Source organism: Carcharodon carcharias, chromosome 8, assembly GCF_017639515.1.
Source record: "Carcharodon carcharias isolate sCarCar2 chromosome 8, sCarCar2.pri, whole genome shotgun sequence".
Classification (NCBI taxonomy): domain Eukaryota; kingdom Metazoa; phylum Chordata; class Chondrichthyes; order Lamniformes; family Lamnidae; genus Carcharodon; species Carcharodon carcharias.
Genome location: NC_054474.1, coordinates 178177346 through 178202153, shown reverse-complemented (window position 1 = coordinate 178202153; position 24808 = coordinate 178177346). Strand labels below are relative to the sequence as shown.

Genomic DNA, 24808 nt, shown 5'->3' with positions numbered 1-24808 from the left:
TTCCTGTCCACCCCCGAGCTGACCACCACAATCCGCGGGGTCTGCAGACGCTGAATAGGCAGCCAGCCTGCCATATATAAATAAATAAATAAAGGTCATTTAAACTTGTAAACAAGCCTAATGATTAGCATATTAACGCTGTGCATGCCCATGGGGTGAGCAGGCAGGCCATTCTTTATGGCCCACATGAGTAAAGGTGGGAAGGAAGGGGGTACCAGCTCTTTCGTGGGGGGTAGTCTACTGCATCCGGGACACCCCTCCAAGCTGTCATCCCCCTTCCTTCCTTGTCACCTGCCCTCCAAAATCCAGCCCCCCCTACCCCCCCACCACCCCCCCCCCCAATTCCCCTCTGCCCCGTCTCCCCCCATCCCAGGACCCTCAGACTCCTCCCCACTCTAAAAGCCAGGGACTTGTCTTTATGCAGCAGCCATGATCATCTTCATGTTCCTTCCCACAGTCCAGGCAGTGCCCACTGCTGAGCTCTGACACTGCTGGAATTGCTAAAGTTGTTGGCCAATCAGGCCAGCCATTCCCAAGGTGACTTCCTTCTACTGAGGGGACGGTTATCCCAATCTGAACCACTTTAGCTTGCCTGCAGCTTGTTATGGGTGCAGGTTGGCTCCCGTCCGGCATGTTGGCTACTGGCTGGTTTTCCTTCCAGGGTCACGGTGGGGGGGAGCTTTTGGTGAGCAGCCCATCTCCCCACCTCCCCGTAAAATGCAGCCTGATATTTCTAATACCTAAATCTGATCATTTGTCACCAATTCTCACTTTCCCAGCTGCTGTTACCATCTGTTTGTCTGAGTGACAAACCTCGATTATTCTACAAAAGAGAGGCAGTTCCACAACAATGTGTTTGAGCTTTCTCAACAAGAGTTAGATGTAAACTAATCTGTCCAGTGTTTCAGCTGCTATTTTACATTTAGATGGAAATGAACCGCTCTGTAGAGAATGATTTTATCAACAACACCGTTTTTAATGATGTCCACTAGGTCATTGAAGACAAGAGGCAGAACAGAGCCAAGCAAACTTCCCTGATGGTAGACTGTGAGTAAAAGGTGAAAATCTGTTTATTCTGAGGTACTATTGATATTTTCTGACATTACTTTTATACTGGGGAAAACACAGGATTACAGCTTAAACTTTTCCTTCAACTGAAATCACCAAAAAAAAGCATCTGAAAGTTAATTGTATTTCTTTATCTCAATGTGAATCCTTGATGTACGTTCTGAGAGCGAGCTGCCATAGAATCCAATGGTTGGAAATGTTAGCAGTATATGCCACATGCTAGAGGTGTTAAGTGCCACTGTGAAAGTAGAAACTAAGGGATTTTCTTTCCTGAAGGGGTCCCACAGTGAAACTTTGGTCATAGTGACAATGTGACCTAACTAACCTTTTAACTGTAGGACTCCTCGCACCCCACACATTCATCTGTTTATTGAAAAAAAAGTTAAGTGCAGATAGCTCCACCAACACTTAGCTCAGTGTCAAACTGCTTATACTGCCATCCCGCCGATTGAATATATGCAGATTTATGCACAAACTTTCCCACACTAAAAAAGACACGTTTGTTACCTGTAGAAAAATTCAAGTTCAGCAGTGACAAAAATCACGTACACGGGACAGTGATGAATATGAAGGAAAGTAAAATAACTTAAGACATTTCTGCAAAATACTTAAGTGTACAGGCTCAAGTAATCAGAAATGACTGAAGAACAGTTAGAAGGCATCGGTGTCAAAATTTGCCTCCGTAGTTGCTGGGAGCATTGGCACAACAGGTACTGGTTTAGTTGCTTTGCCCATTTCCAGCATGAGGTATGCAGAGTCAACAGAGTGTGACCTCTAATCCTGGTTAGACACCAGCCCTGCAATTTTTGACCCCACCGCTCTAGTTGGTACCCTCTCTTAAAAACACACAGCTGATCATGAGTTCAGTAGCATGAGGAACTCCCCACCAGCACCGTTGAAAGGGATTATGAACAACTTGCAGGTTAGTTATTGATTAGTTTCCCTTTGAGTTTGTAGATGTGTTCATTGCTTTGTAGAGTTGGTTAAAGTTGCTGAAGTTGACATGGAATGGTACCGCACATGGAGAAGGTCTTGAGTTCTACAGTTGTCATCCCGCTTGTGCTGCAATATCAGAGGGAGCTTCAGCAGAGGCAGCAAAGAAGACAAGTTGCTTTGAGGGAGGAGGAGGATGAGTGAAGGGTTTTCAACAGGAGGCCTTCTCCATCTAGAACCTTCCAGGAGCACGCTTCCTACCTCCACCTAAGTCAGAAGTTGTATGTTTGGTGGCTGCAATTTGCCAAGGAGCAATCACAGAACTCTGCCATGTCTTTGAGTTCAATCTGCAGCCTCAGAGCAGGTCGAGAACAACACTGCCAGTGACTGTGGAGGTGACCTAGAACTTGAACTTCTTTGTGAGTTGATCCTTTCAAGCTGGATCAGGCAAGGTAGCTAACATTTAGCTCTACGCTTGTCCATTGCTACATCCAGGAGGTGACAGAGGCTCTATGTGCCTGGAGACGGAACATTGTCTTCTCTCTGAACAGAGAGACGCAGGAGGGGCTACATGTGGCTTTGCCAGAATTTTGAGCTTCCCTGTGGGACAGGGTGCATCTAGAAGGACAAGGGCAGCAGATTGATGGGAACACCACAACCTGCAAGTTCCCCTCTAAACCATCTCACACCATCACAGCAATTTCTTGACCACAATCCTAAAATAAAAGCCACCAAAGAGTAACAATTCCACAGTGACATTCAACAAAATATCCAATATTCCATTAAATATTCAACTAATCACTCTAATTCACTCACTCAGTGCCAAGCTTGCATTTGTCATTGCCTGACCTGGTGCTCCTATGTAGTACTACCCCAGTGGCTGCAGCAGGGTAGGTGAAAGGTCCTGGACTCTCAGTGAGCTAAACTGCAGAGGGCCTTACAGGATGTCCTCAAGCTGCTCTAGGCCTTGAAGTCCCAGCTTCCGACTGCACCATCTCAGCAATCATCTTGAGAGAAGATAGTGGCAGGTCCATGGCACCACTGCTAGTTCCCTGGGGTGTGTTGGGGGATGCTCAGCTATCTGAGTTATCCCTATTGCTGGGCTGCTGTGGGACCCTGAAAGCCCTTTGGAGCACCGTTGTCGACAGCCACGATGGCAGCAACCTGAGTCTGCAGGGTACCTAGCTGGACTTGGACAGCAACAAACTCAGATTTCATAAAGCATAATACTGCAGTTGCTGGAAATCTGAAATAAAAACAGAAAATACTGGAAATACTCAGTAGGTATGGTTGCATCTGTGGAGAGAATCAGAGTTAACATTTCAGATCTTCCATCAGGAAGATATTTCATAACCCCAGCCTGAGCTTCACTGAGGTGCTGGCTGCCTTCTGTTCCTACAATGGAAGCTGAGACATTGACCATCAGACATTGCACCATGGTCTAGTCCTCAAGTGTCATTATGGAGTTGGCCACCACTTCCACACTGGAAAGGATGACTTTCAAACTCCGCAGAAAACCAGTTGGAACTGGATGCCTATGTGCTCATTGACAGTGATAGCAGGCTCTTTGGCAGGCCTGCCAATACACCAAGCATTTCTGTTTGCATGACTATCAGCCTTTTTCTGTGCACCACCTCATCAAAATCCTCATCTGAATTCCCTGCAGCAAAGCTCGCTTGCCTCCAGTTAGTTGGCACCCGTACAATCCTTTCTCCCTGGCTGCAGTCTATTAGTGCCCAGTGACTTGCCACATGCAGATCCCGCCTCAAGCTACCCACTAAAGTTCATGTCGTGCCAGTATCTGAGCTGGGGGCTGCAATTGTAAGGATGAGCAATAGTGCTGCTTCTTCCTCAGTCTCCTCATCCAGAGCTTCAGCCTCCCACATCATTGGCTGAGCATGTGGGAGTACTTGGGTATCTGAAAGCATAAAGGCACAAGGGCAATATTGGGCAAAGAGGGCTAAAACAAGAGGTGTATAGTTTAAACCATCACAGCAATTGTGGCATGAGAGCAATGGGGATTTGAGAAGGGATTAGGCAGAAACATACTGTCATCCTCAGTGGTTTCAGTGATGCCATTGGCCACTACCTCTGTGCCATCTCTTCCATGTCGTTCAGCACATGCAGCCGTGCCCCTTAAGAATTTTATATATTTCAGTTAAATCATCTCTCATTCTTCTAAACTCCAGAAAATAAAGGCTTGGTTTACTTAATTTCTCCTCGCAGGGACAATCTCATATGACCTCAGTCCAGGTTAACTGTCTAGTCAACCTTTGTTAGACTCCTTCCAAGATAGGTATGTCCTCCATTAGGTAAAGAGACCACAACAGCACACAGTACTCCAGGTGTGGCCTCACCAATGTGCTGCATAATTGTAGAAAGACTTCTTTACTCTTATACTCCAATCCCTTTGTTACAAAAATGAGCATTCCATTTGCTTTCCCAGTTGTAGTTTGCTGCTGCTGCCATCAATTATGGGTCATTTTGTCCTGCAAAAGAGAGGGAAGTGTGTCAGTGAGTGTGGTGCAATGTGTTTAGGTGATGTGCCTGCCACTGTTGAATGGCTGGCAGTGTGCTCAGTTTGTGAGACATGAGTGTGCAACTTCCAACAATGCTAAGCATGTGAGAATGAGGTGAGATTAGGGATGTGAAGTATGAGTCGGGGTTGACAGATTGTTAATGAGCAAATGACGAGGGTGCGGTGAATTGAACAGTGTATGAGGCCAGTAGCCCAGTGGTAGGATATTGGCATGTTGAGGATGCTTTGACTGACCTTGACCATTCATGTAAGATCATTAAACATCTTTTGGCACTGGATCTAAGCCCTTGGGCCTAGACGGCTGGCATTGATCACTATGACCATATGTTCCCACTGCCATCTCAGCACTTGTCTGCATGGCCTCTTAGCCTCATGAGGGAAGAGAAACTATTTCCTCCTATCCACTTCTTTAGTGCATAAGGAGTAGGAGCGTCTGTAGACCATTTGACCCTATGAGCCTGCGCCACCATTCAACAAGAGCATGGCTGATCTTTTACCTCAACTTCATCTTCCCACACTATCCCCATTTCTCTTAATTTCCTTAGTACCCAAAAATCTATTGACCACTACCTTGACTACACTCAATGACTGAGCATCTGTGGCTTTCTGGGGTAGAGAATTCTGAAGATTCACAACTCTTTGCATGATCCCAATTAATCTATGATGTATCTGTTAGAAATGTCTTTATTTTTTAGGTTTTTCTGAGTGTCAAAAGGGAATTACTTTTTTTTATTCATTCGTGGGATGCAGGCATCACTGGCTAGGCCAGCATTTGTTGAGAAGGTGGTGGTGAGCTGCCTTTTTGAACAGCTGCAGTCCTGTGTGGTGTAGGTACACCCACAGTGCTGTTAGGAAGGGAGACCCATGATTTTGACCCAGTGACAGTGAAGGAACGCTGATATATTTCCAAGTCAGGATGGAGGGAATCTTCCAGCTGGTGGCGTTCCCATGTGTCTGCTGCTCTTGTCCTTCTAGATGGTAGGACTCATGGGTTTGGAAGGTGCTATCTGAGGAGCCTCAGTGAGTTCCTGCAGTGCACCTTGTAGGTGGTACACACTGCTGCCACTGTGTGTTGGTGGTGGAGGGAGTGAATAGGGGTGCCAATCAAGTGGGCTGCTTTGTTCTGGATAGTGTCGAGCTTCTTGAGTGTAATTCGAGCTGCATTCATCCAGGCAAGTAGGGAGTATTCCATCACACTCCTGACTTGTGCCTTGTAGATGGTGGACAGGCTTTGGGGAGTCAGAAGGTGAGTTAATCACTGCAGGATTCCTAGTCTCTGACCTGCTCATGTAGCCACAGGGTTTATATGGCTAGTCCAGTTGAGTTTCTGGTTAATGGTGACCCCTAGGATGTTGATAGTGGGGGGATTCAGCAATGGTAATGTCATTGAATGTCAAGGGGACGATAATTAGATTCTCTCTTGTTGGAAATGGTCATTACTTGGTACTTGAGTGGTGCAAATGTTACTTGCCGCTTGTCAGCCCAACCTTGGATATTGTCCAGGCCTTGCTGCATTAGGACATGGGCTACTTCAGTTTCTGAGGAGTCTTAGGACTTGAACGTTTTTAATTTTCATAGACAAGGTTTCAGATGGGTGAGGTGAAGTCATGGTATTATATGATATGGTAGGTATTATGGCATGGCATTATGACATCATGGTATTATATGATATGGTAGGTATTATGGCATGCCATTATGATATCATGGTATTATATGATATGGTAGGTATTATGGCATGGCATTATGATATCATGGTATTATATGATATGGTAGGTATTATGGCATGGCATTATGATATCATGGTATTATATGATATGGTAGGTATTATGGCATGGCATTATGATATCATGGTATTATATGATATGGTAGGTATTATGGCATGGCATTATGATATCATGGTATTATATGATATGGTAGGTATTATGGCATGGCATTATGATATCATGGTATTATATGATATGGTAGGTATTATGGCATGGCGTTATGATATCATGGTATTACATGATATGGCAGGTGGCTTTTGCCAGGATGACCAAATCCATAAGAGAAATATGGCCATGCCATCACAACTGTTTTGCAATTTGTATTTATTCTGAGAAGGTTTGTGCACTGAATTCAGAACTAATGAGTTCATTAACACCTTTAGAGATTTTAAAAATTAAATTAAAACATTTATGAACAAAATAAAATAATTAAAACATATACACAAGATTACAGTTACACCATTACTTAATACTATAACAAATCCCAAAATTCATAATTAACCTGACTCCCAACTACACACCCCCTTTAAAGCAACAGTCCAAAATAGATTTTAAATGTAGACAGGCAATCCAGCAAGGTTACCATAGCACCCACATGACATGGGGCAGAATCTTCTGGTGGGTGTGCGGGGGTGGGCCCCACACGCTGATGTGTAAAATGACGTGGGGTGATGTCGGGTGTGCATCCCGAAGTCACCGTGCATCATTCTGACCTTCTGTTCGGCGGGCGTGCACTGGAGTCAGCTGCATGGCTGCCAAACTGTCAAAGGCCTGTAAAGGCCATTACTAAACTAATTAAAGCAATTATCAGGACCTGCCGGTCCAGCCTTAAGGTTGGGGGGGGACAGGCGAAGAGACCAGGCGGCCTTCACATTTCTCATGAAACCTCATCCATGGGTGGGATGAGGTTTCTTGAAGGGTTTATTAATTAAATAAAATTGTTTATTAAAATTCATAAACATGTCCCAGCTCATGTGACATGTCTGAATAATTTTATGTTTTTAGTTTTAAGATCTTTTGCACTGAACTTAATCTCCCTGAGGCATGCAGCTGCATGCAGGAAAGAGCACAGGCCCTGACACTCCCTCCTCCCCGCCCCCTGCCCAGTGCTGATAGTGCTGAGCGCAGGCCCCAACTCTCCCTCCTCCCCCTGCCGGTGCTGATAGTGCTGAGCGCAGGCCCCAACTCTCCCTCCTCCCCCTGCCGGTGCTGATAGTGCTGAGCGCAGGCCCCAACTTTCCCTCCTCCCCCCTGCCAGTGCTGATAGTGCTGAGCGCTTCTGGGTGCGCAAAATGCTGGGCGGGCCTTAATTGGCGTCGATCGGCTTTGCGCCTGCTCCTGACCAGCCCATCTGACGGAGATAAAATCCTCCCTACGGAATTCCAAAGTAACAACTTCGGTGGCTGCAACAGCAGATTTCTGCAAAGTGGCTGTTTCCCACGGTGTAGCTTTTAGATCTTACACAGTCACCCCCGATACATCCTTCCATCCTTCTTTAAATACATTCCTTCCTCTTTAGTCTATAATCCCATTGTTTCCATATGTCGTTGGAATTTATTTTTCTCATACTATAAAAATCTTTCATGTTGGCAATATGGCCTCTTCCTTTTGGGAAAAATAAATGTAATAACCTTGCCTTATTTATCCTGCCAGGTGTAAAACTTTATCATGTTTCTTTGAAAACCAAACCCCTCTCCAGTTTTCTTAAAATGCAAATTTCATTCACACCCTATCTACTGACTTTACCCAGCATTTTAAACATCCTTTTTACACCAAACTCCTTTGAACATTTCAACCTTGCAGGTTTATCCAGCTCTGACTCAATTAAATCACCACACAGACAGAGCCATCCACACAGACACGTAAACATAAGCCTACCTTACAAGACCCCACAATAATATTATGAAAAAATATGGTAGTTTCATGACAATAGAGGAATATATAAATAGGATCAAAGGTTTTGAAATTATTGCACTGGGAGAAATCGCTGGAATCATTGAAGCTCAGTCAAACAGTGGATCACGTTTAAGATGTATGGCACAGGAGACAGAGCTCTGAACACATTACAGTTTGTAAAGGATGACCGATAGGGAGAACATTGAAAGATTTGAACTTGGAGATGAGGAACCAGGGATGGATGTGGATGGAGAAATATTATGGAATTGGAGGTAGGTGACATTAGTAAGGATTAGGATGTGCAGCTTGAAGGTTAACTCATGCATTCAAACAATCAGCCAGCTTGTACATCATTTGGCTCAGCCTGTGCAACCGACAGGGAACGGATTCAAGCTGTTGGTATGAAGTTTCTTATGAAGTTGGGAACCAAGAAAGAATGGCTGTGCCCAACCAATGTTAAGCTGAAGAAGGTTCTAACCTATCCACAACTTATTGTCAGAAATTGTAGCAACAGGAGATTTAAGTCTTGTAGCAAAGATATGTTTGATGTTATCAATCTATATATGGAAACTAAGCATTATAGAGAGAGGCCATTTAATGGGGACTAATTAGGAGGCAGAAGACAGAAATATGCACGGACAGGAAGAGAAACTATTGCAGGAGTTAAGTGTGTTCAGCTTAAAACATCTTGAAATGAAGGGATCGAAGGTATGGTTGCTAAATTTGTTGATGACACATAGATAGGTAGGAAAGTAAACTGTGAAGAGGACATTAGGAGGCTACAAAGGGATATCGATAGGTTCAATAAGTGGCTAAGATCTAGCAAATGGAGTATAATGTGGGAAAAGGTGAAATTGTCCATTTTGGCAGGAAGAATAAAGACGAAGCATATCATCTAAATGGTAGGAGATTGCAGAGCTCTGGATGTGGAGGGATCTGGGTGTCCTGGTGCATGAATCGCGAAAGGTTAGTATGCAGGTACAGCAAGTAATTAGGAAAGCTAATAGAATGCTATTGTTTATTGCGAGGGGAATTGAATACAAAAGCTGGGAGGTTGTGCTTCAGTATACAGGGCACTGGTGAGACCGTATCAGGAGTACCATGTACAGTATTGGTCTCCTTATTTAAGGAAGGATATAAATGCATTGGAAGCAGTTCAGAGAAGGTTTACTAGACTAATACATGGAGTGAGCAGATTGTCTTATGAGGAAAGGTCAGACAGGCTAGGCTTGTATCTGCTGGAGTTTAGAAGAGTAAGAGGCGACTTGATTGTGATATATAAGATCCTGAGAGGTCTTGACAGAGTGGACGTGGGAAGGATGTTTCCTCTTGTGGAAGAATCTAGAACTAGGGGCCACTGTTTAAAAATAAGGGGTCACCCATTTAAGGCAGAGATGAGGAGAAATGTTTTCTCTCGGAGGATCGTGAGTCTTTGGAAATTTCTACCTCAAATGGCAGTGGAAGCAGAGTCTTTGAATATTTTTAAGACAGAGCTAGATAGATTCTTTATAAGCAAGGGGGTGAAAGGTTATCACCCCAGCGGGAATGTGGGGTTGAAGTTACAGTCAGATCAGCCATGAGCTTATTGAATAGCGGAGCAGGATCGAGGGGCTGAGTGGCCTACTCCTGCTCCTAATGTATGTTCGCATGAAATACCTTAAAAACTGTATAAAAAAAAAATATTAAAAATAGGAATATTTGATCACAATTATGTTTTATAGTGCTTTGGGTGAACTGTGAGAATCTGTAAAACTCAAGTTGTTTCATAGCAATTTCATTCTGCAGATGATAGTTTTTATGACTTTAAAAGCAGAACTTTTTCATTTTGTTTCTCATCATCTCAAGATGTGTACTTTCTGTGCAAAATGTTGAGATTCTTCTTATACATTGCATACATAGATGAATTTTGTAAAAGGGGATTGTTGCTTCTACCCTGCATCCCATGAGAGCAATTAAAATGTGCAGAGCTACTTTGTGGTGAAACAGGAACTAAGGAAAGATGAGCTCAACTTCACCTTTTTATGGCTATAATTAAGTAATAACGTTTTTGGTTCACTGCAATCACAAGGTGTGACTAATACATGTGAGTTGAGATTCCTGGATGAAGTACTTCCTGAGCTAGTGCTCTCTGGCCCTCAAAGGTTACGCTGTTAAAGCTGGAAGGAAAAATACATGAAGAATATTAGACTCGTGTTCTGTGCCTGTAAAAGATCCTCTAGATTGCATACATTTAGTAAATAAATTGCATAAATAAAATCTACAACCCCTCATACATATTGTAAATGATTGACTTATGATGAGTCATTTTATCACTAAAGGGAGAATTTTCTCCCCATTGGGGGGGCCATTTTACATGGGGGGGCCAATTAAGGCCTGCCCAGCGTGGCGCTGGGCTGGAAGTGCTGAGCGCTCCCTGTGCGGGGTGGGGGGGAGAATCGGGGCCTGTGGTCTTTCACGCATGTGCACGAAGGAGCACAGAAAACTCCCTGAGGCACAGAGCTGCTTCAGGGAGATTAGTTTGATTTTCAAAAATTTAAATAAAGAAAAAAAAAATTAAGACATGTCCCCTCATGTGACAATGTCAAATGAGCTGGGACATGTCTATGAATTTTATTAAAAATTTTCCCGCCCATGGATGAGGTTCTATGATAAATGTGAAGGCTGCCTGGGCTCTTTGTCTGCCCCCCAATCTTAAGGCTGGACGGGCAGCTCAGTTAATTATTTTAATTGATATTTAATAGGCCTTTGACAGTTCGGCAGGTGCACAGCCGACTCTGGTGCACGCCTGCCGAGCTGTAGACCTGAATGACATGCGGTGACATTGGGACGCACGCCCGACATCACCGTGCACCAGGGCCCACTCCCACACACCAGCCTGAAGGTTCCAGCCTAAGTTTAGATTGATATGAACTATGGCTATCATCAATGTTCACTGTCAACTGCACATCTGTGCAGGAACTCAAAGGGCCCTGTGCGAGCTGCACACTAGTCAGCCTCCTCTAGCTTACTGCATACACAACCACACAGCATATTTTAAAGGGCTGCACACTTCAATAAATCACCTAGGTACTTAAAATAAAAGTCGGAATTTTGGTGATTATTGGAGTTGGACACCATATATAACAGGATTTAATGAATTCCAGTGAGGGACTATAGCCACAAGTAATCTATACTAAAGTAAGAGCATTTGTACATAAGGAAGAATTTTGATAACATTGTCGAGTGGATATAATTAGATATACCTTATATACTTGGCAAAATGTTTGCTTTTGCATTTCACCCAGCCTCTCCAACCCTTCACTGGAATATAAGTAGGATTTGCAGATTGATGGCATAGTGATAATGTCATTGGACTAGCTAATGCTTTGGGAACATGGGTTCAAATCCCACCATGGAAACTAGTTGAATTTAAATTCAATTAGTAAATCTGGAATATAAAGTCAGTCTCAGTGATAGCAGCCAAGTTGATTGCCATAAAAACACCCCCATCCTATTCACTAATGTCCTTTAGAGAAGGAAATCTGCTGTCCTTCCCTGACCTAGCCTACATGTGACTCCAGACCCACAGCAACGTGGTTGATTCTTAACAGCCCTTGAAATGGTAATCCACTCAGTTCAAGGGCAATTAGGGATGGGCTGCAAATGCTGGCCTGGCCAGTGATGTCCAACTCTTATGCAAGACTTTTCAAAAATCTCTTGAGTAGTCATTGCATAGCATCCAACTCCATTTCTAAGGCAGAACAAAATTGGTTTAAGGCAGGCCTGCTGAGTTTTTCCAGGTAATTCTGTTTTTGTTTTGGATTTCCAGCATCCGCAGTTTTTTGTTTTTATCTCTGTGTTTAATTGACTGCCACTGCTCTTCAAGAAACACCTACCTCCTTGAAGAAGTTCTGTTCGTCTCTGCGACAAGATTTCCGTATCTCTCTTTTGCCTTGTGCACCTTCATTGCTTTCCATTTCTCTCCTGGTGTTTGACAAGGTGTTTACTAAAACCCGCTTTCACAGCCATATCTCCTTTCTCAGTGACTGTCTCCGTCTCCGACTTACCCCACGTGGATTTCAACTGAAATTCCACCCCTCATGTTTCGAACCCACCCAGGATTACAGGTATCTCCGGGACATAAAACGTTTCTCGGACTGCTGTTCCCGTCGCATCCTGAGATCCACACTCAGTGCCATGCGCCGCCATATGAACACACTCAACCTCTCCCTCCAGCAGCACCGCTGTACCCTTTTTCAAAGCTGCGCGTGCCCCCAGTTTCATTTTATTCTTCGTCTCATCCGATGCCTCAACAAGAAAATTTTTCTCTTTCTCTCAAGTGCTAAAGAACGCAAGCTGCAACAACTCATCGACACCAACACCCATCTAGGACCCTCCACCCCTGCCTGTTCCTCCGTCCCCACCCCATCTTCCAATCCCAGCCCCGGCCGTGTATTCACTATACCCCCTGACCTTCCCCTCTCCGATGCTGAACGTTCAGTGCTCAGCAAAGGACTTAGTTTCATACCCTTACGCCCTCACCTCAATGAATTTCGGGCTCGGCATGATGCTGAACTCTTCTTCCGCTGTCTTCGTCTCCGTGCTCACTTCTTTGGGCAGGAGTCCTCTCCCTGTTCAACGGATCCTTTCACCCACCTCCAGTATTCTCCCTCCACCTGGACCCCTCCCTCTGGATTCTTACCTTCTCTTGATCTTTTCATTGAGAACTGTCGGCACGACATTAGTCGTCTCAATTTCTCTGCTCCTCTCACCCACTCTAACCTGTCTCTCTCTGAACTTACTGCACTCCATTCTCTCAGGTCCAACCCTGACATAGTCTTCAAACCCGCTGACAAGGGTGGTGCTGTTGTCTGGCGCACTGACCTCTACCTCGTGGAGGCTGAGTGTCAACTCATAGACACTTCCTCCTACCTCTCCCTGGACCATCACCCCACCACTGAACATCAAGCCATTGTTTCCAGGACTGTCACTGACCCCATCTCCTCTGGGGATTTTCCTCCCACAGCTTCCAACCTGATAGTCGCCCAACTTCGGACTGCCCGCTTCTACCTCCTACCCAAAATCCACAAACAGAACTGTCCCAGTAGACTGATCGTGTCAGCTTGCTCCTGCCCCACAGCACTCATTTCTCATTATCTTGACTCCCTTCTCTCTCCCCTTGTCCAGTCCCTCCCCACCTACATCCGGGATTCCTCTGACACCTTACGTCACATCAACAATTTCCAGTTCCCTGGCCCCAACCGCTTCCTCTTCACCATGGACGTCCAATCCCTCTACACCTCCATCCCCCACCAGGATAGTCTGAGGGCCCTTAGCTTCTTCCTCGAACAGAGGCCCGAACAATCCCCATCCACCACTACTCTCCTCCGTCTGGCTGAACTTGTTCTCACACTGAACAATTTCTCCTTCAACTCCTCTCACTTCCTCCAAATAAGAGGTGTGGCTATGGGTACCCGCATGGGCCCCAGCTATGCCTGTCTCTTTATGGGGTAAGCGGAACATTCTTTGTTCCAGTCCTACTCCGGCCCCCTTCCACAACTCTTACTCCGGTACATCGATGATTACTTCGGTGCTGCTTCATGCTCTCGTCGGGACTTGGAAAAATTTATTAATTTTGCTTCCAATCTCCACCCCTCCATCATTTTCAGGTGGTCCATCTCTGACACTTCCCTTCCTTTCCTTGACCTCTCTGTCTCAATCTCTGGTGATAGACTGTCCAGCAATATCCATTACAAGCCTACCGACCCCCAGAGCTACCTTGACTACAGCTCCCCACACCCTGCTTCCTGTAAGGACTCCATCCCATTCTCTCAGTTCCTTCGCCTCCGTTGCATCTGTTCCGATGATGCTACCTTCAAAAACAGTTCCTCTGACATGTCCTCCTTCTTCCTTAACCGAGGTTTTCCACCCACGGTGGTTGACAGGGCCCTCAACCGTGTCTGGCCCATCTCCCGCTCATCCGCCCTCACGCCTTCTCCTCCCTGCCAGAAACATGATAGGGTCCCCCTTGTCCTCACTTATCACCCCACCAGCCTCCGCACTCAAAGGATCATCCTCCGCCATTTCCGCCAACTCCAGCATGATGCCACCACCAAACGCATCTTCCCTTCACCCCCCACTATCGGCATTCCGTAGGGATCATTCCCTCCGGGACACCCTGGTCCACTCCTCCATCACCCCCTACTCCCCAACCCCCTCCTATGGCACCACCCTATGCCCACGCAAAAGATGTAACACCTGTCCCTTCACTTCCTCTCTCCTCACCGTCCAAGGGCCCAAACACTCCTTTCAAGTGAAGCAACATTTCACTTGCATTTCCCCCAACTTAGTCTACTGCATTCGTTGCTCCCAATGCAGTCTCCTCTACATTGGAGAGACCAAACGTAAACTGGGCGACCGCTTTGCAGAACACCTGCGGTCTGTCTGCAAGAATGACCCAAACCTCCCTGTCGCTTGCCATTTCAACACTCCACCCTGCTCTCTTGCCCACATGTCTGTCCTTGGCTTGCTGCATTGTTCCAGTGAAGCCCAACGCAAACTGGAGGAACAACATCTCATCTTCCGACTAGGCACTGTACAGCCTTCCGGACTGAATATTGAATTCAACAACTTTAGGTCTTGAGCTCTCTCCTCCATCCCCACCCCCTTTCTGTTTCTTCCCCTTTCCTTTTCTTTTTTTCCCAATAAATTATATAGATTTTTCTTTTCCCACCTATTTCCATTATTTTTAAATCTTTTCTGCTCCCCCCACCCCCACTAGAGCTATACCTTGAGTGCCGTACCATCCATTCTTAATTAGCACATTCGTTTAGATAATATCACCAACTTCGACACCTATGTGTTCTTTTGTTCTGCTGTCTGTGACATCTTTTGATGATCTGCTTCTATCACTGCTTGTTTGTCCCTACAACCACACCCCCCCCCTCCACTTGTGTCCCCCCCACCCCCCCCCCCCCCCCCCCCCCCCCCAACCACCTTAAACCAGCTTATATTTCACCCCTTCCTGGGATTCACCTAGTTCTGTCGAAGGGTCATGAGGACTCGAAACGTCAACTCTTTTCTTCTCCGCCGATGCTGCCAGACCTGCTGAGTTTTTCTAGGTAATTCTGTTTTTGTTTTGGTTTAAGGCAGCTTGCATCTGCTGCACAGACTCTTACAGATGAAAGGATGCCAACCAAAACCAGCCACTAGTGCAAAGACCCAGCAGCCTATTGCACACAAGCTGAAGCCTGGGGACATATTTGTTGTCTGGTCTTTTGGTCTGTAAATAGTGCCGGATTGAAGACAGAATACGATAATGGGGGCATAGATTGGAAAATATGATTCAGTGGCAAGATGTGTGTACAGTGTACCTCAATAAATAGTTTAATTATATTAAAATACTTACCCCAATGAAAAATCATTCTATTCTGAGGAAGAGATTGTGGCTTTTTCTATGTAAAAACTTTTGTGAATTGAGTAAAATCCAAATGAAACATATTTGTATCTGAAACAGGTGTTCTCCTAAAATGGTCAATTTCATTACAAGTCAATTTCTGACCATCTGAACCCATAATCTGACCCCATACCCTGTATTTTCTTCGTAAAATGTAATCTTATCAGCTAAACATTCAGACTTTTATAAAAACCTCTTAAAGAGATTTGAAATATTTCTGAAAACATTTCTATGAAAACCAGTCAGTGCAGCATTCAAAAAATAATGGGTAACAGCTAGTCAGATATAATCAGGTCATCTGAGCATGTGCTAAATGTTTCTTCATTCATAGTGAATAAATGACCATGAATTGGAAAATGAAAGATGCAAGGCAAATATAAAGACACAGTTTAAATTTCCCACCTGACCTCCCCTGGTATGCAAACTCATTGCTCACTGATTAGTTAGGAAAATCACCCATTCTTGCATCTTTCCAGCTCTATATGGTGAATATGAGTTCATGATGTCATGTATTCTATTTTCCTTCAAATCCTGCTCAGAAACAGTTACACCACACGCAACCTCAAAGTGTCTGTTGGATACCTGTATACTGAGAGAATACCCTACTCGTACCTTTTACAGAGAAGTAAAACATTAAAGTGGAGTATTGCAGTTTCAAATTGTCACATGTAAAATGTTGCTTTGTTGCTGCCAGCTGTAAGGTCAAGTTAGGTATTAGTGTACAGAATCACTGAAACACTCGGCTACATTTCTGCCACCTCGAAACTTGACTTTTCTGATGCTCTTCTTTCCAATTCCGATGTCCTACCTTTTTCAGAAACTCCAACGTGCAAAATTCTGCAGCCTATATCTGATCATGCAGAGGAGTCCTGCTCTACTATTGCTCCTATCCACGGAATTTACACTGGCTCCCTGTCCCAGATTAGAAATTTATTGCCATCATATTATATTCAAAGTACTTGAGGGTTATTTTTAACCTTTGGTAATTGTGTAATAAAGAGCAACATTGGATCACATTGAACAGCTTCTCTATATATCCCAGTCCATGAAGAGGTGTGTAATAAGCAGCTGATGTTATGTCACCATTTTTACACTATCATTAAATACCCCCGGTGTCTTTACTTACAAATCCATTCATAGATTCTCCCTGCCTCCACTCTGCAACCTCCTCAAATCCTACAGCGGATGTCCTTCACTTTTCTGAGCCTCTGGCTCCATTCCAACATTGATGGCAGAGATTTTAGTTATCTTGGCACTATGCTGCAGCTTTCCACTTTGCTGCCTGTCTCCCTATTTTCAAGAACCACTCCTCAAAATCTATTTCTTGAACCGCGCTTTCGGTCACAATCTTTCTGCAAGTAATTTGTGGTCTCTGTTCTGCTTCTGTGTAGTGCCCTGAAAGATTTATTACAATAAATCTGCTATCGTGCTGTAAGTTGTTGATACTAGTGTGGAGTCATATTTTTCATAAGCAGTTCATGAAACACACAAGGCCAGAGAAGATTTGATCATCATGGATTTCAGTCTTACCCCCAAATCAGAAAATTATGCATTCAAGGCACAATCTAGGGACTTCAGTACATTTGTCCCTTGCTTTAGTATTATAGACATAAACTGTAAAACTCTTATCATGAATTTCAGGAAGTTAATGTGGGTACCAGAAAATATTCTAGAAAATTCAGGTTACATTGCTTTCCTGATGATTTAGTGGATACCTCTAAGTTATAATACTGAGCCTTACAGAAAAGCTAAATTCCAGGTATAACTTTTGATTAATGCTGAGTTATTTATTTACAGTTATTGTTTTAGTTGGAACGTAATCCTTGGGAGGGGAAAAATCAGTCAAAGGGTGGAATTTTCTGTGTCCGCTGTTGTCGGGTGTGTTTGGTGGTCTGAGCAGACAATATGACGAAGGGGCCAGCAATCGGTTTCACCACGTTGAGACACCAATTAGCAATTGTGTGCTCTGCCCATCGATGGCATTTCCACTGTTGGATGTCGGGAACCTCATTGTAATACATCTGCATGTCATTATAAGCCCAGCCCGCTGAGATCATCCACCCCATGCTGCATCATCTGAGGACACTGGCGTGTTTGCACGCTGACCTATTTCACAGCAGCATTTATAAGGCGTGCATTTGGTGGGCTGCACTTTGAGGGGAACTCAGAGCTGACTCTCAGATGAGGGCAGAGGCAAGTTGCTTTTTCCTGGCTGGCTGACAGTGCGTTTCTGGGGCAAGGGCTGCACTGTGGTTGATTGGACTTGGGGTTGGGGCAAGGGCTGCTCTGGTTGATGATGGTGCATAAGCACATGCCAGATGTGGGGCGACGGAAGCGGCCATGGATAAGGGAAACCTTGCATAAAGCAACCATTCCTCTGCAGCTGAGACAGTTCAGGCACAGTCACATTGATATGCGTGGAGTCGGGTCTCTAGTTTATCTGCCCACTCAAGCAATGACGAGGCCTGAAAATGCCACCAAGTGCTCCAGAGCTTTTCACCCCTCAGGCACAGATTGCAAAGCAATGAGTGTTTTAGTGAACTGCAGAACAGTTGGACGACTGGGCACGTTGTACAATCTCCTCGCTAAATCTGGCCATGGAGCAGTCACTGGTGGAGATGCTTACAGCCCCTTGCAATGTCAGCATCCCGGTTTGGACCAGTCTCCCCCATGGTTCAAGCTAACAGTGCAGCCTTGCAGTGTGGGTTAGGAGAATGTCTGTATCTGAGCTGAGAGCACAGCCTGCAGTCCAATGGGCAAAGCTGCTGCCAATCGGTCAGGTGGGGTGGGGTGGAGGAGGGTGGGGTTTCGGGCAGCCATGCAGCGCACTAAACTCTGGCCATCCAAGTGGTGACTAGCACTCTCTGGGATGTGCTAAGGAGCCTTCAGACCAAATCAAAAGAGGTTCTCAGCACATCCAAGCTAACCCACACGCCTCTCTTTCATCCTGCAGGGGGAGTACCTCAGGAGCATGGAGCCTGGTGACCTAGCTGTGTGCCTCGTGGCTTACAGAGAGCGAAGATGAAGGAGGAGAGAGTGACGGAGGTGTCTGGCTGGGCAGGGGGAGGAGCAGCACCCTCAGGAAGAAGGGACAGCTGGGACTCCCACACACGCTGCTGAAGAGCCACAGTGAGCCGTTGCTGGTCGCTGCCGAGCTAGACCCAGGGTCTGTGGAAGTCGCCTTTCATTCCTACAGATGACCGAGAACCAGTGTAGCTGAAGACTGCGCATGTCTAGAGAACTGGTCGATCACATCTGCCACTTACTGCAGGATTTGGCACCAAGAGAACATGGAGGGCATCCACTGCCAGTGGCTGTGAAAGTGACAGTGATGCTCAATTTCTGTGCCAGTGACTCCTTTCAAGGCTCCACAGGTGACCTCTGTGGGATATCACAAGCCTCCAGCCACAAATACATCCCTAAGGGCACGGATGCCATCTTCTCGAGGGCACACAACTTTGGGCATTTCGTCTGGGACCAGGACAGCCAGGATGCAAGAGCGTTGGGATTTACCCAGATCTCAGGTTTCCCAAAGGTGCAGGGTGCCATCAATTGCACTCATGTGGTGCTCAGATCTCCATGGCAACAAGTGGCCAACTATGTCAACCGCAAGGGATTCCATTCACTGAATGTGCAGCTGGTGTGTGACCACCACAAACACATCCTGCAGATCTGCGCACGGTTCCCAGGGAGTGTGCACGACTCCTACATTCTCAGTCAGTCACAGATCACTGGAGTCTTCCAGGGTCCACAGAGGCTGCAGGGATGGCTCCTCGGGGACAAGGGCTACCCACAGAGGCTGTGGCTGATGATACCCATGTGGTAGCCTCAGACTGCAGCAGAGCGACGCTATAATGAAGCTCATGCTGCAGCTCACAACTTGGTGGAGCAAACCCTCTGAATGTTGAAAATGAGGTTCCGGTGCCTGGACTGGTCTGGTGGAGCCTGCAATACAGTCCACAGAGGGTGTCACACATCATCATCATCTGCTGTGCCCTTTACAACCTGACGCTGCAATGGGGAGAGGAGCTGTCTGAGGAGGAGATGGAGGAGCTGCATGTCTCCTCCGATGAGGAGAACGTCTACAGAGATGAGTGTGAGGAGGCCCTTGAAGGCGAGCGTGACAGCAATGAGGGCATTGCACTGGCCAGACAAGGCAGGTGCGCTGAGGAAGCCCTCATGAATGCTAGATTTGTGGAGGTTGATGACGACATGCATTGAGGACACTCCATTGATCTTCACATAGTCTCAAAGAATGCCTGACTCATGTCTGGGCAAGGGCAGCTTGCACTTTATGCTCAGGGTCATTTCATGGAGACGCAGCCATGAAAATTTAAATGTATCTGATCCCTTGTCTTTAGCACCTGAGCCCTCCAGGACCACAGTGTCACTGGTCACAGATGCTGAAGAGATGGGGGCCAGCCAGAACTCAAAGGTGCTGAGAGCACACAGAGAGAATGAGGGAACTTTGTGGTACCTGCCCACTACATTCTGGCAGCAATGACCAGCACCGCCGAGGTACAAGCATCAGTAATGTGTCCAGCGAGTGTGAGGCTGGACCATCACTGTGGTCTGAAGGCTGCACAGACACAGGGAAGAGGTCCTGGGCTGAGACACCTGCCTTTATCTTGTGCAGGAACCAAGGTTTCACATCTGAGTAACACAAACACTGTTCATCAGGACAAGGAGCCAATAGGCAGGGAGACATTCTTGGGAACAAAAACAAAAATGCATGGAAAAACTCAGCAGGTCTGGCAGCATTGGCGGAGAGGAACACAGTTAACGTTTCGAGTCCAAATGACCCTTCAACAGAACTAAGTAAAAATAGAAAAGAGGTGAAATATAAGCTGGTTTAACATTGGGGGGGTGGTTGGGGGTACAGGTAGAGCTGGATAGAGGGCCAGTGATAGGTGAAGATAACCAAAAGATGTCATAGACAAAAGGACAAAGAGGTGTTGAAGGTGGTGATATTATCTAAGGAATGTGCTAATTAAGGGTAGAAAGCAGGACAAGCAAGGTACAGATAGCGTTAATGGGGGTGGGGTGGGGAGAACTGTGGAAACCATTGTCTCCCCAGACAGAAGGCTGCCAAAAATAATTCTTTCACCCAAAAATGTCACTTGGCAAACCTTTTGTGCTGACCTTCCTGTATTTAAAATGAAGTAACAATTGTATTGTTGATTCTGGAGTGTCCTGTATTCTTTTGCAATGAAACACTGAACACAATTAGAACTAATCAGTCCCTAAGATTTTGATGACACTTTTATCAACAATTGCTTTGAATAATAGTTCATCACTTTAGAATATGGGGACATCTCCTTCCAAGCTCCTGAATCATGTTAGTTAAAAGTTTTTTTTCCCCAAAGAAGTCAGAAGGTTACAACATTAAGGCTGGAATTTTCCAGTCCCACCGGAGTCAATCGCCACATTTTCCGACTGCAACAGGGCCATAAAATTCCAACATCAGAGTCACAATAGGAAGAGAACATCTATGCAGAACATACAGATGTATGATAAGGACAATCAACCACTTTGCCAATTTCTCTTCCCAAACAGCGATACCAAAAAATATTCAAAAATCAAAGCAGGTGCAGTATGACAACAGAATGTACCACATTGTGGAAATGCATCAGTTTATGGAATTGTATCAAAATGGTTAGACTGACTAATCAGTTGATCCAGATGTATTTGCTGTCAGACAGGTTGCTGCAGATGTTGTTGTGACTTCTAAGAGCAGCAGAAATAGGAGTCATCCTGGGGCTAGAAGTATAGGGCCTGATATTCCTCTCCTTGCTAATTTTAGTAGTAAGGTAGACATGAGTAAACAATGGTGTCATGTCAGGAGAAGCTGCCAACAAATAGCTTGTCTGTGCTCACTTCAGATCTAAGCATTTGCACCACTCCAAAAAAAGGCATGTTTTTCTTTTGAAGTCCTCATTAAAAGCTACTATTGATGAACTTGTGCAGCGTCCCTTGGCTTCAGACTCAAATCAAAAAGAGATATCTTACGCTTTGTCAGGCTGGGAGGGTTTGGTGAGTTTAATAAAGGGAAGTATCACCTCAGTAGTCACAGACAGCATTAGTACAGACATGGTTTCCTGTCTGATAGCATCGACGTAGGTTCCATTAAGTAGGTATATCACAATGGAGGAAGTAGTAGTAGGAGTGCAAAGTGAATAAGAGCCACACACTTCACCAGTGATGTGGCAGCAGCAAAGGGTATATTATAACCAAATTAGCTGCCAGGACATAACAGGGAAGATATTTGTGAGGAAGCTCAGCCTGATCAGGGAGATTCTGACTGAGCTATACCATCATCTCCAGGAAGGCCAACAGAAATAGGCAACCATCATTAATGCACTATGAATGGCAGTGAAGATCACCAGTATCCTCATGTTTAATGATAGGGGCATTTATCAGGGCTCATCACCAGAGGCAGCCATTTTATTATCTTTTGGACAACTGATAGCATCTTGTCTGCACCTTAGAAAATGGAAAACTGCACAATATATTAAACATCAATTAATTTTACTGAGTTGCACATGGTCTGAGCATCCCAATTTTATCACTCTACCACTGTCTTCAGCTGCCTAGACACCAAGCTCTGGAATTCCACCTTAAACCCTCTCCACCATTTTCCTCCTTTAAGATGCTCTTTAAAATCTATCTCTTTGACCAAGCCTTTGCTCACCTGTCCTAATAACTCCTTGTGCCACCTGATGTCATCTTTTGTTTGTTCACAATCTTATGAAGCACCATGGGAGGTTTTGCTACATAAATACAACTTGCTGTTGTTGTTTTTGATGTATATTTGGCAATGTGTTTTTTCTCTCAGGTTTGTCCCTTCTGTGTCATCGATTTCTCTGTGAAAGTTCGTCATGTGCTGTACAATAGGCGCTCTGCTGCTTGAGAGAACCCTGGGGAATGGCTGCACACACACAATTTATGGTTTGCAGCGCATACAGAAAGATCACTGAATGTAGGTACCACTAACCTTAATGATCTTGTATCAGTGCCAGAGTAGTTACTGTCCGTGCAATGCTGTCAGTCACTGTCACTTCACAGGGCCAGGTAATGACAACGAGTGCAGCAGAGGTGAGTGTGAATGCTCCTGTGCAGCACAAGCCTGCCACTAGTGGAGGGCGTTCCTTTACAGAGCCCACTGCTCCATGAGAACATCCAATATGGCTCTCTGCAAGTTATGTCCTGTGCTGCTGTTTTGCAATAATATTCATGCCTCGCCATTGTCCTCCTGTTTAAATTATGCAGCTTCTCCCAGACATCGTGGAAGGATCCACGGAATCACAAAGCCAGTTTTCACTTTGTCATTAACATGTTAATGCACTTTGCAACTTTCCTGCAAATTTGGATCTGTCATGTTCCCCATATCAACAACGTACGCATGTTACACTCTAATCGGGACTTTCATTGTTCAATGAAGCTTTCACTCCACAAGAGATTACACTTAGACTAAGAACTCAAAATGCTGGAAATATTCAGCAGATCAAGCATCTGTGGAGAGAAACAGAGTCAATGGGCAGGATTATTGGGTTATTGGGCAGGTGTGATGGGCGTGCCCGTGAGTGGCTGGGAAACCAGCCCTGCCTGTGATCGGCCTCCAACCTCGATTTCACAGTGGCTGTCCAATCAACCGCCAGCCAGCGTGAAAGGCTGAGCGCTGCTGGGGTGGGGGTGGGGGAGTGTGGAAGTCAGCACGTGCGTGGGGGAGTGCGCAGACAGCTGCCTCAAGGAGCCGAAGAACCTTAAAACCAAAAATAAACATTCTGAAATTCTGAAAAAAATTTCCACCCAGAAGAATCACTCACCTAAACATATTGATGATAAAAATTCTACACAAACATTTTTATTTTTTTAAAATTAAAACTTTATCCCACCTGTGGATGAGGTTTCCTCAAAAACCCAAAGGCCGCTGAATGGTTGGATGGGCAGCAAAAAATCCAATTTAATGAATTAATTAAGGGCCTTAATCGGCCTATTAATTGTTGTGAGCAATGCTGCTGCTTCTCGCGTGTGCTTGCCGAATGAAATATTGTGACAGTGCATGATGACATTGGTACACTCGGCCGATGTCATCGCGCACTATTTCACGCTTGTACGCGTCAGGCGTGTGCCTGCCCAGTGAGGGAACAGTTCTGCCCACTCTTTCTGGAACTCTCCTTTCAGTGCAGCTGCAGTGACATGAAAGGCAGGAACGTGCTTGCTACCAGTTGTTCAAGATGGTAACAACATGTCCATCGAGCTGCATCACACTTTGAGTCCCAACATCTTAATGATGAGGCAGAGCAGCAACAGAGAAGGAAAGAAAAGGAGGAAAATCCTGCACTCTGAATCCCACTATCTGGTGGGATGTCCTGCCCCATGTGCTCAAAGTCCAATGGTTGAGAATTGGCCTGTTCAGGCACATGAAGACTCACGGCAGAATCTCATGGCACTGAGTAGACGTCATCCTCAACTCAAGGGACAGTGGAAAAAGATGGCAAAAGCAGAGCCATACATGACATCAGGAGAACCCAAGTGATGGAGAGCTTTGGAAACCAGGGGCCTGATTTTAACACTCTGTCAGTGGGCGGGCTTTGAATGAGTTAAAATCTCATCCCACAGGTCCAAAGTTGTATGTTCCTCAATAGCATGCTTCAAATGTTATGTTTCCAGTTACTCAAACACTCTCTTGTAAAATGCTATTTTCTCAAAGGATGTATCTTATTTGCATTTAAATAAATCAATAATAATTACTTTCACTATGTCCTTAGATGACTAACTGGAATAATTTTTGAATTTAGCCCCTTTGAAGTGTAGGAATTATTTCTCATATTTATTGATGGATTCATAACAATTCTGCTGAAAAACTAATTACTCAATTTATAGACATGGCAGATGTGTGTAAAATGCTGTAGGCACAGGTTATTGAGTCATTGTCAATTCTGAGCAATAGAAAGATATTTAATCTTTCTGAAGATTAATGAACAACAAAATGTTCAGAATTGGAGAAAGATTAATTCTATGTGAGGAATAAAGGCTGCTTGGCTTTTCCTCTTTAAAAATTTGATTCTATTGCTGTCCCTTACCAAGCCAATAGTAGGTGAAAGGGAACTCTAACTTTTAATATCACTCGACTAGTTTATAGATTAAATAAATCCCTCTGAAGTCTCTAAA

The 24808-nt window shown here is 45.0% G+C and overlaps 1 protein-coding gene across 2 annotated transcripts in view; it reads left to right on the top strand.

Annotated features, from left to right (window-relative positions):
- Positions 1 to 24808, top strand: part of rgs3a (regulator of G protein signaling 3a) — a 267593-nt gene that overhangs the window by 210197 nt on the left and 32588 nt on the right. Inside the window, exons 16-17 of one of the 2 annotated variants that reach the window (XM_041193070.1) lie at positions 993 to 1058; positions 22470 to 22488. In XM_041193070.1, the coding sequence (XP_041049004.1) occupies positions 993 to 1055 (63 nt within the window). In that variant the 3' untranslated portion in view covers positions 1056 to 1058; positions 22470 to 22488. Of the gene's footprint in view, positions 1 to 992; positions 1059 to 22469; positions 22489 to 24808 lie in introns of those variants that run through there. The other variant, XM_041193069.1, reaches the window with a different exon arrangement.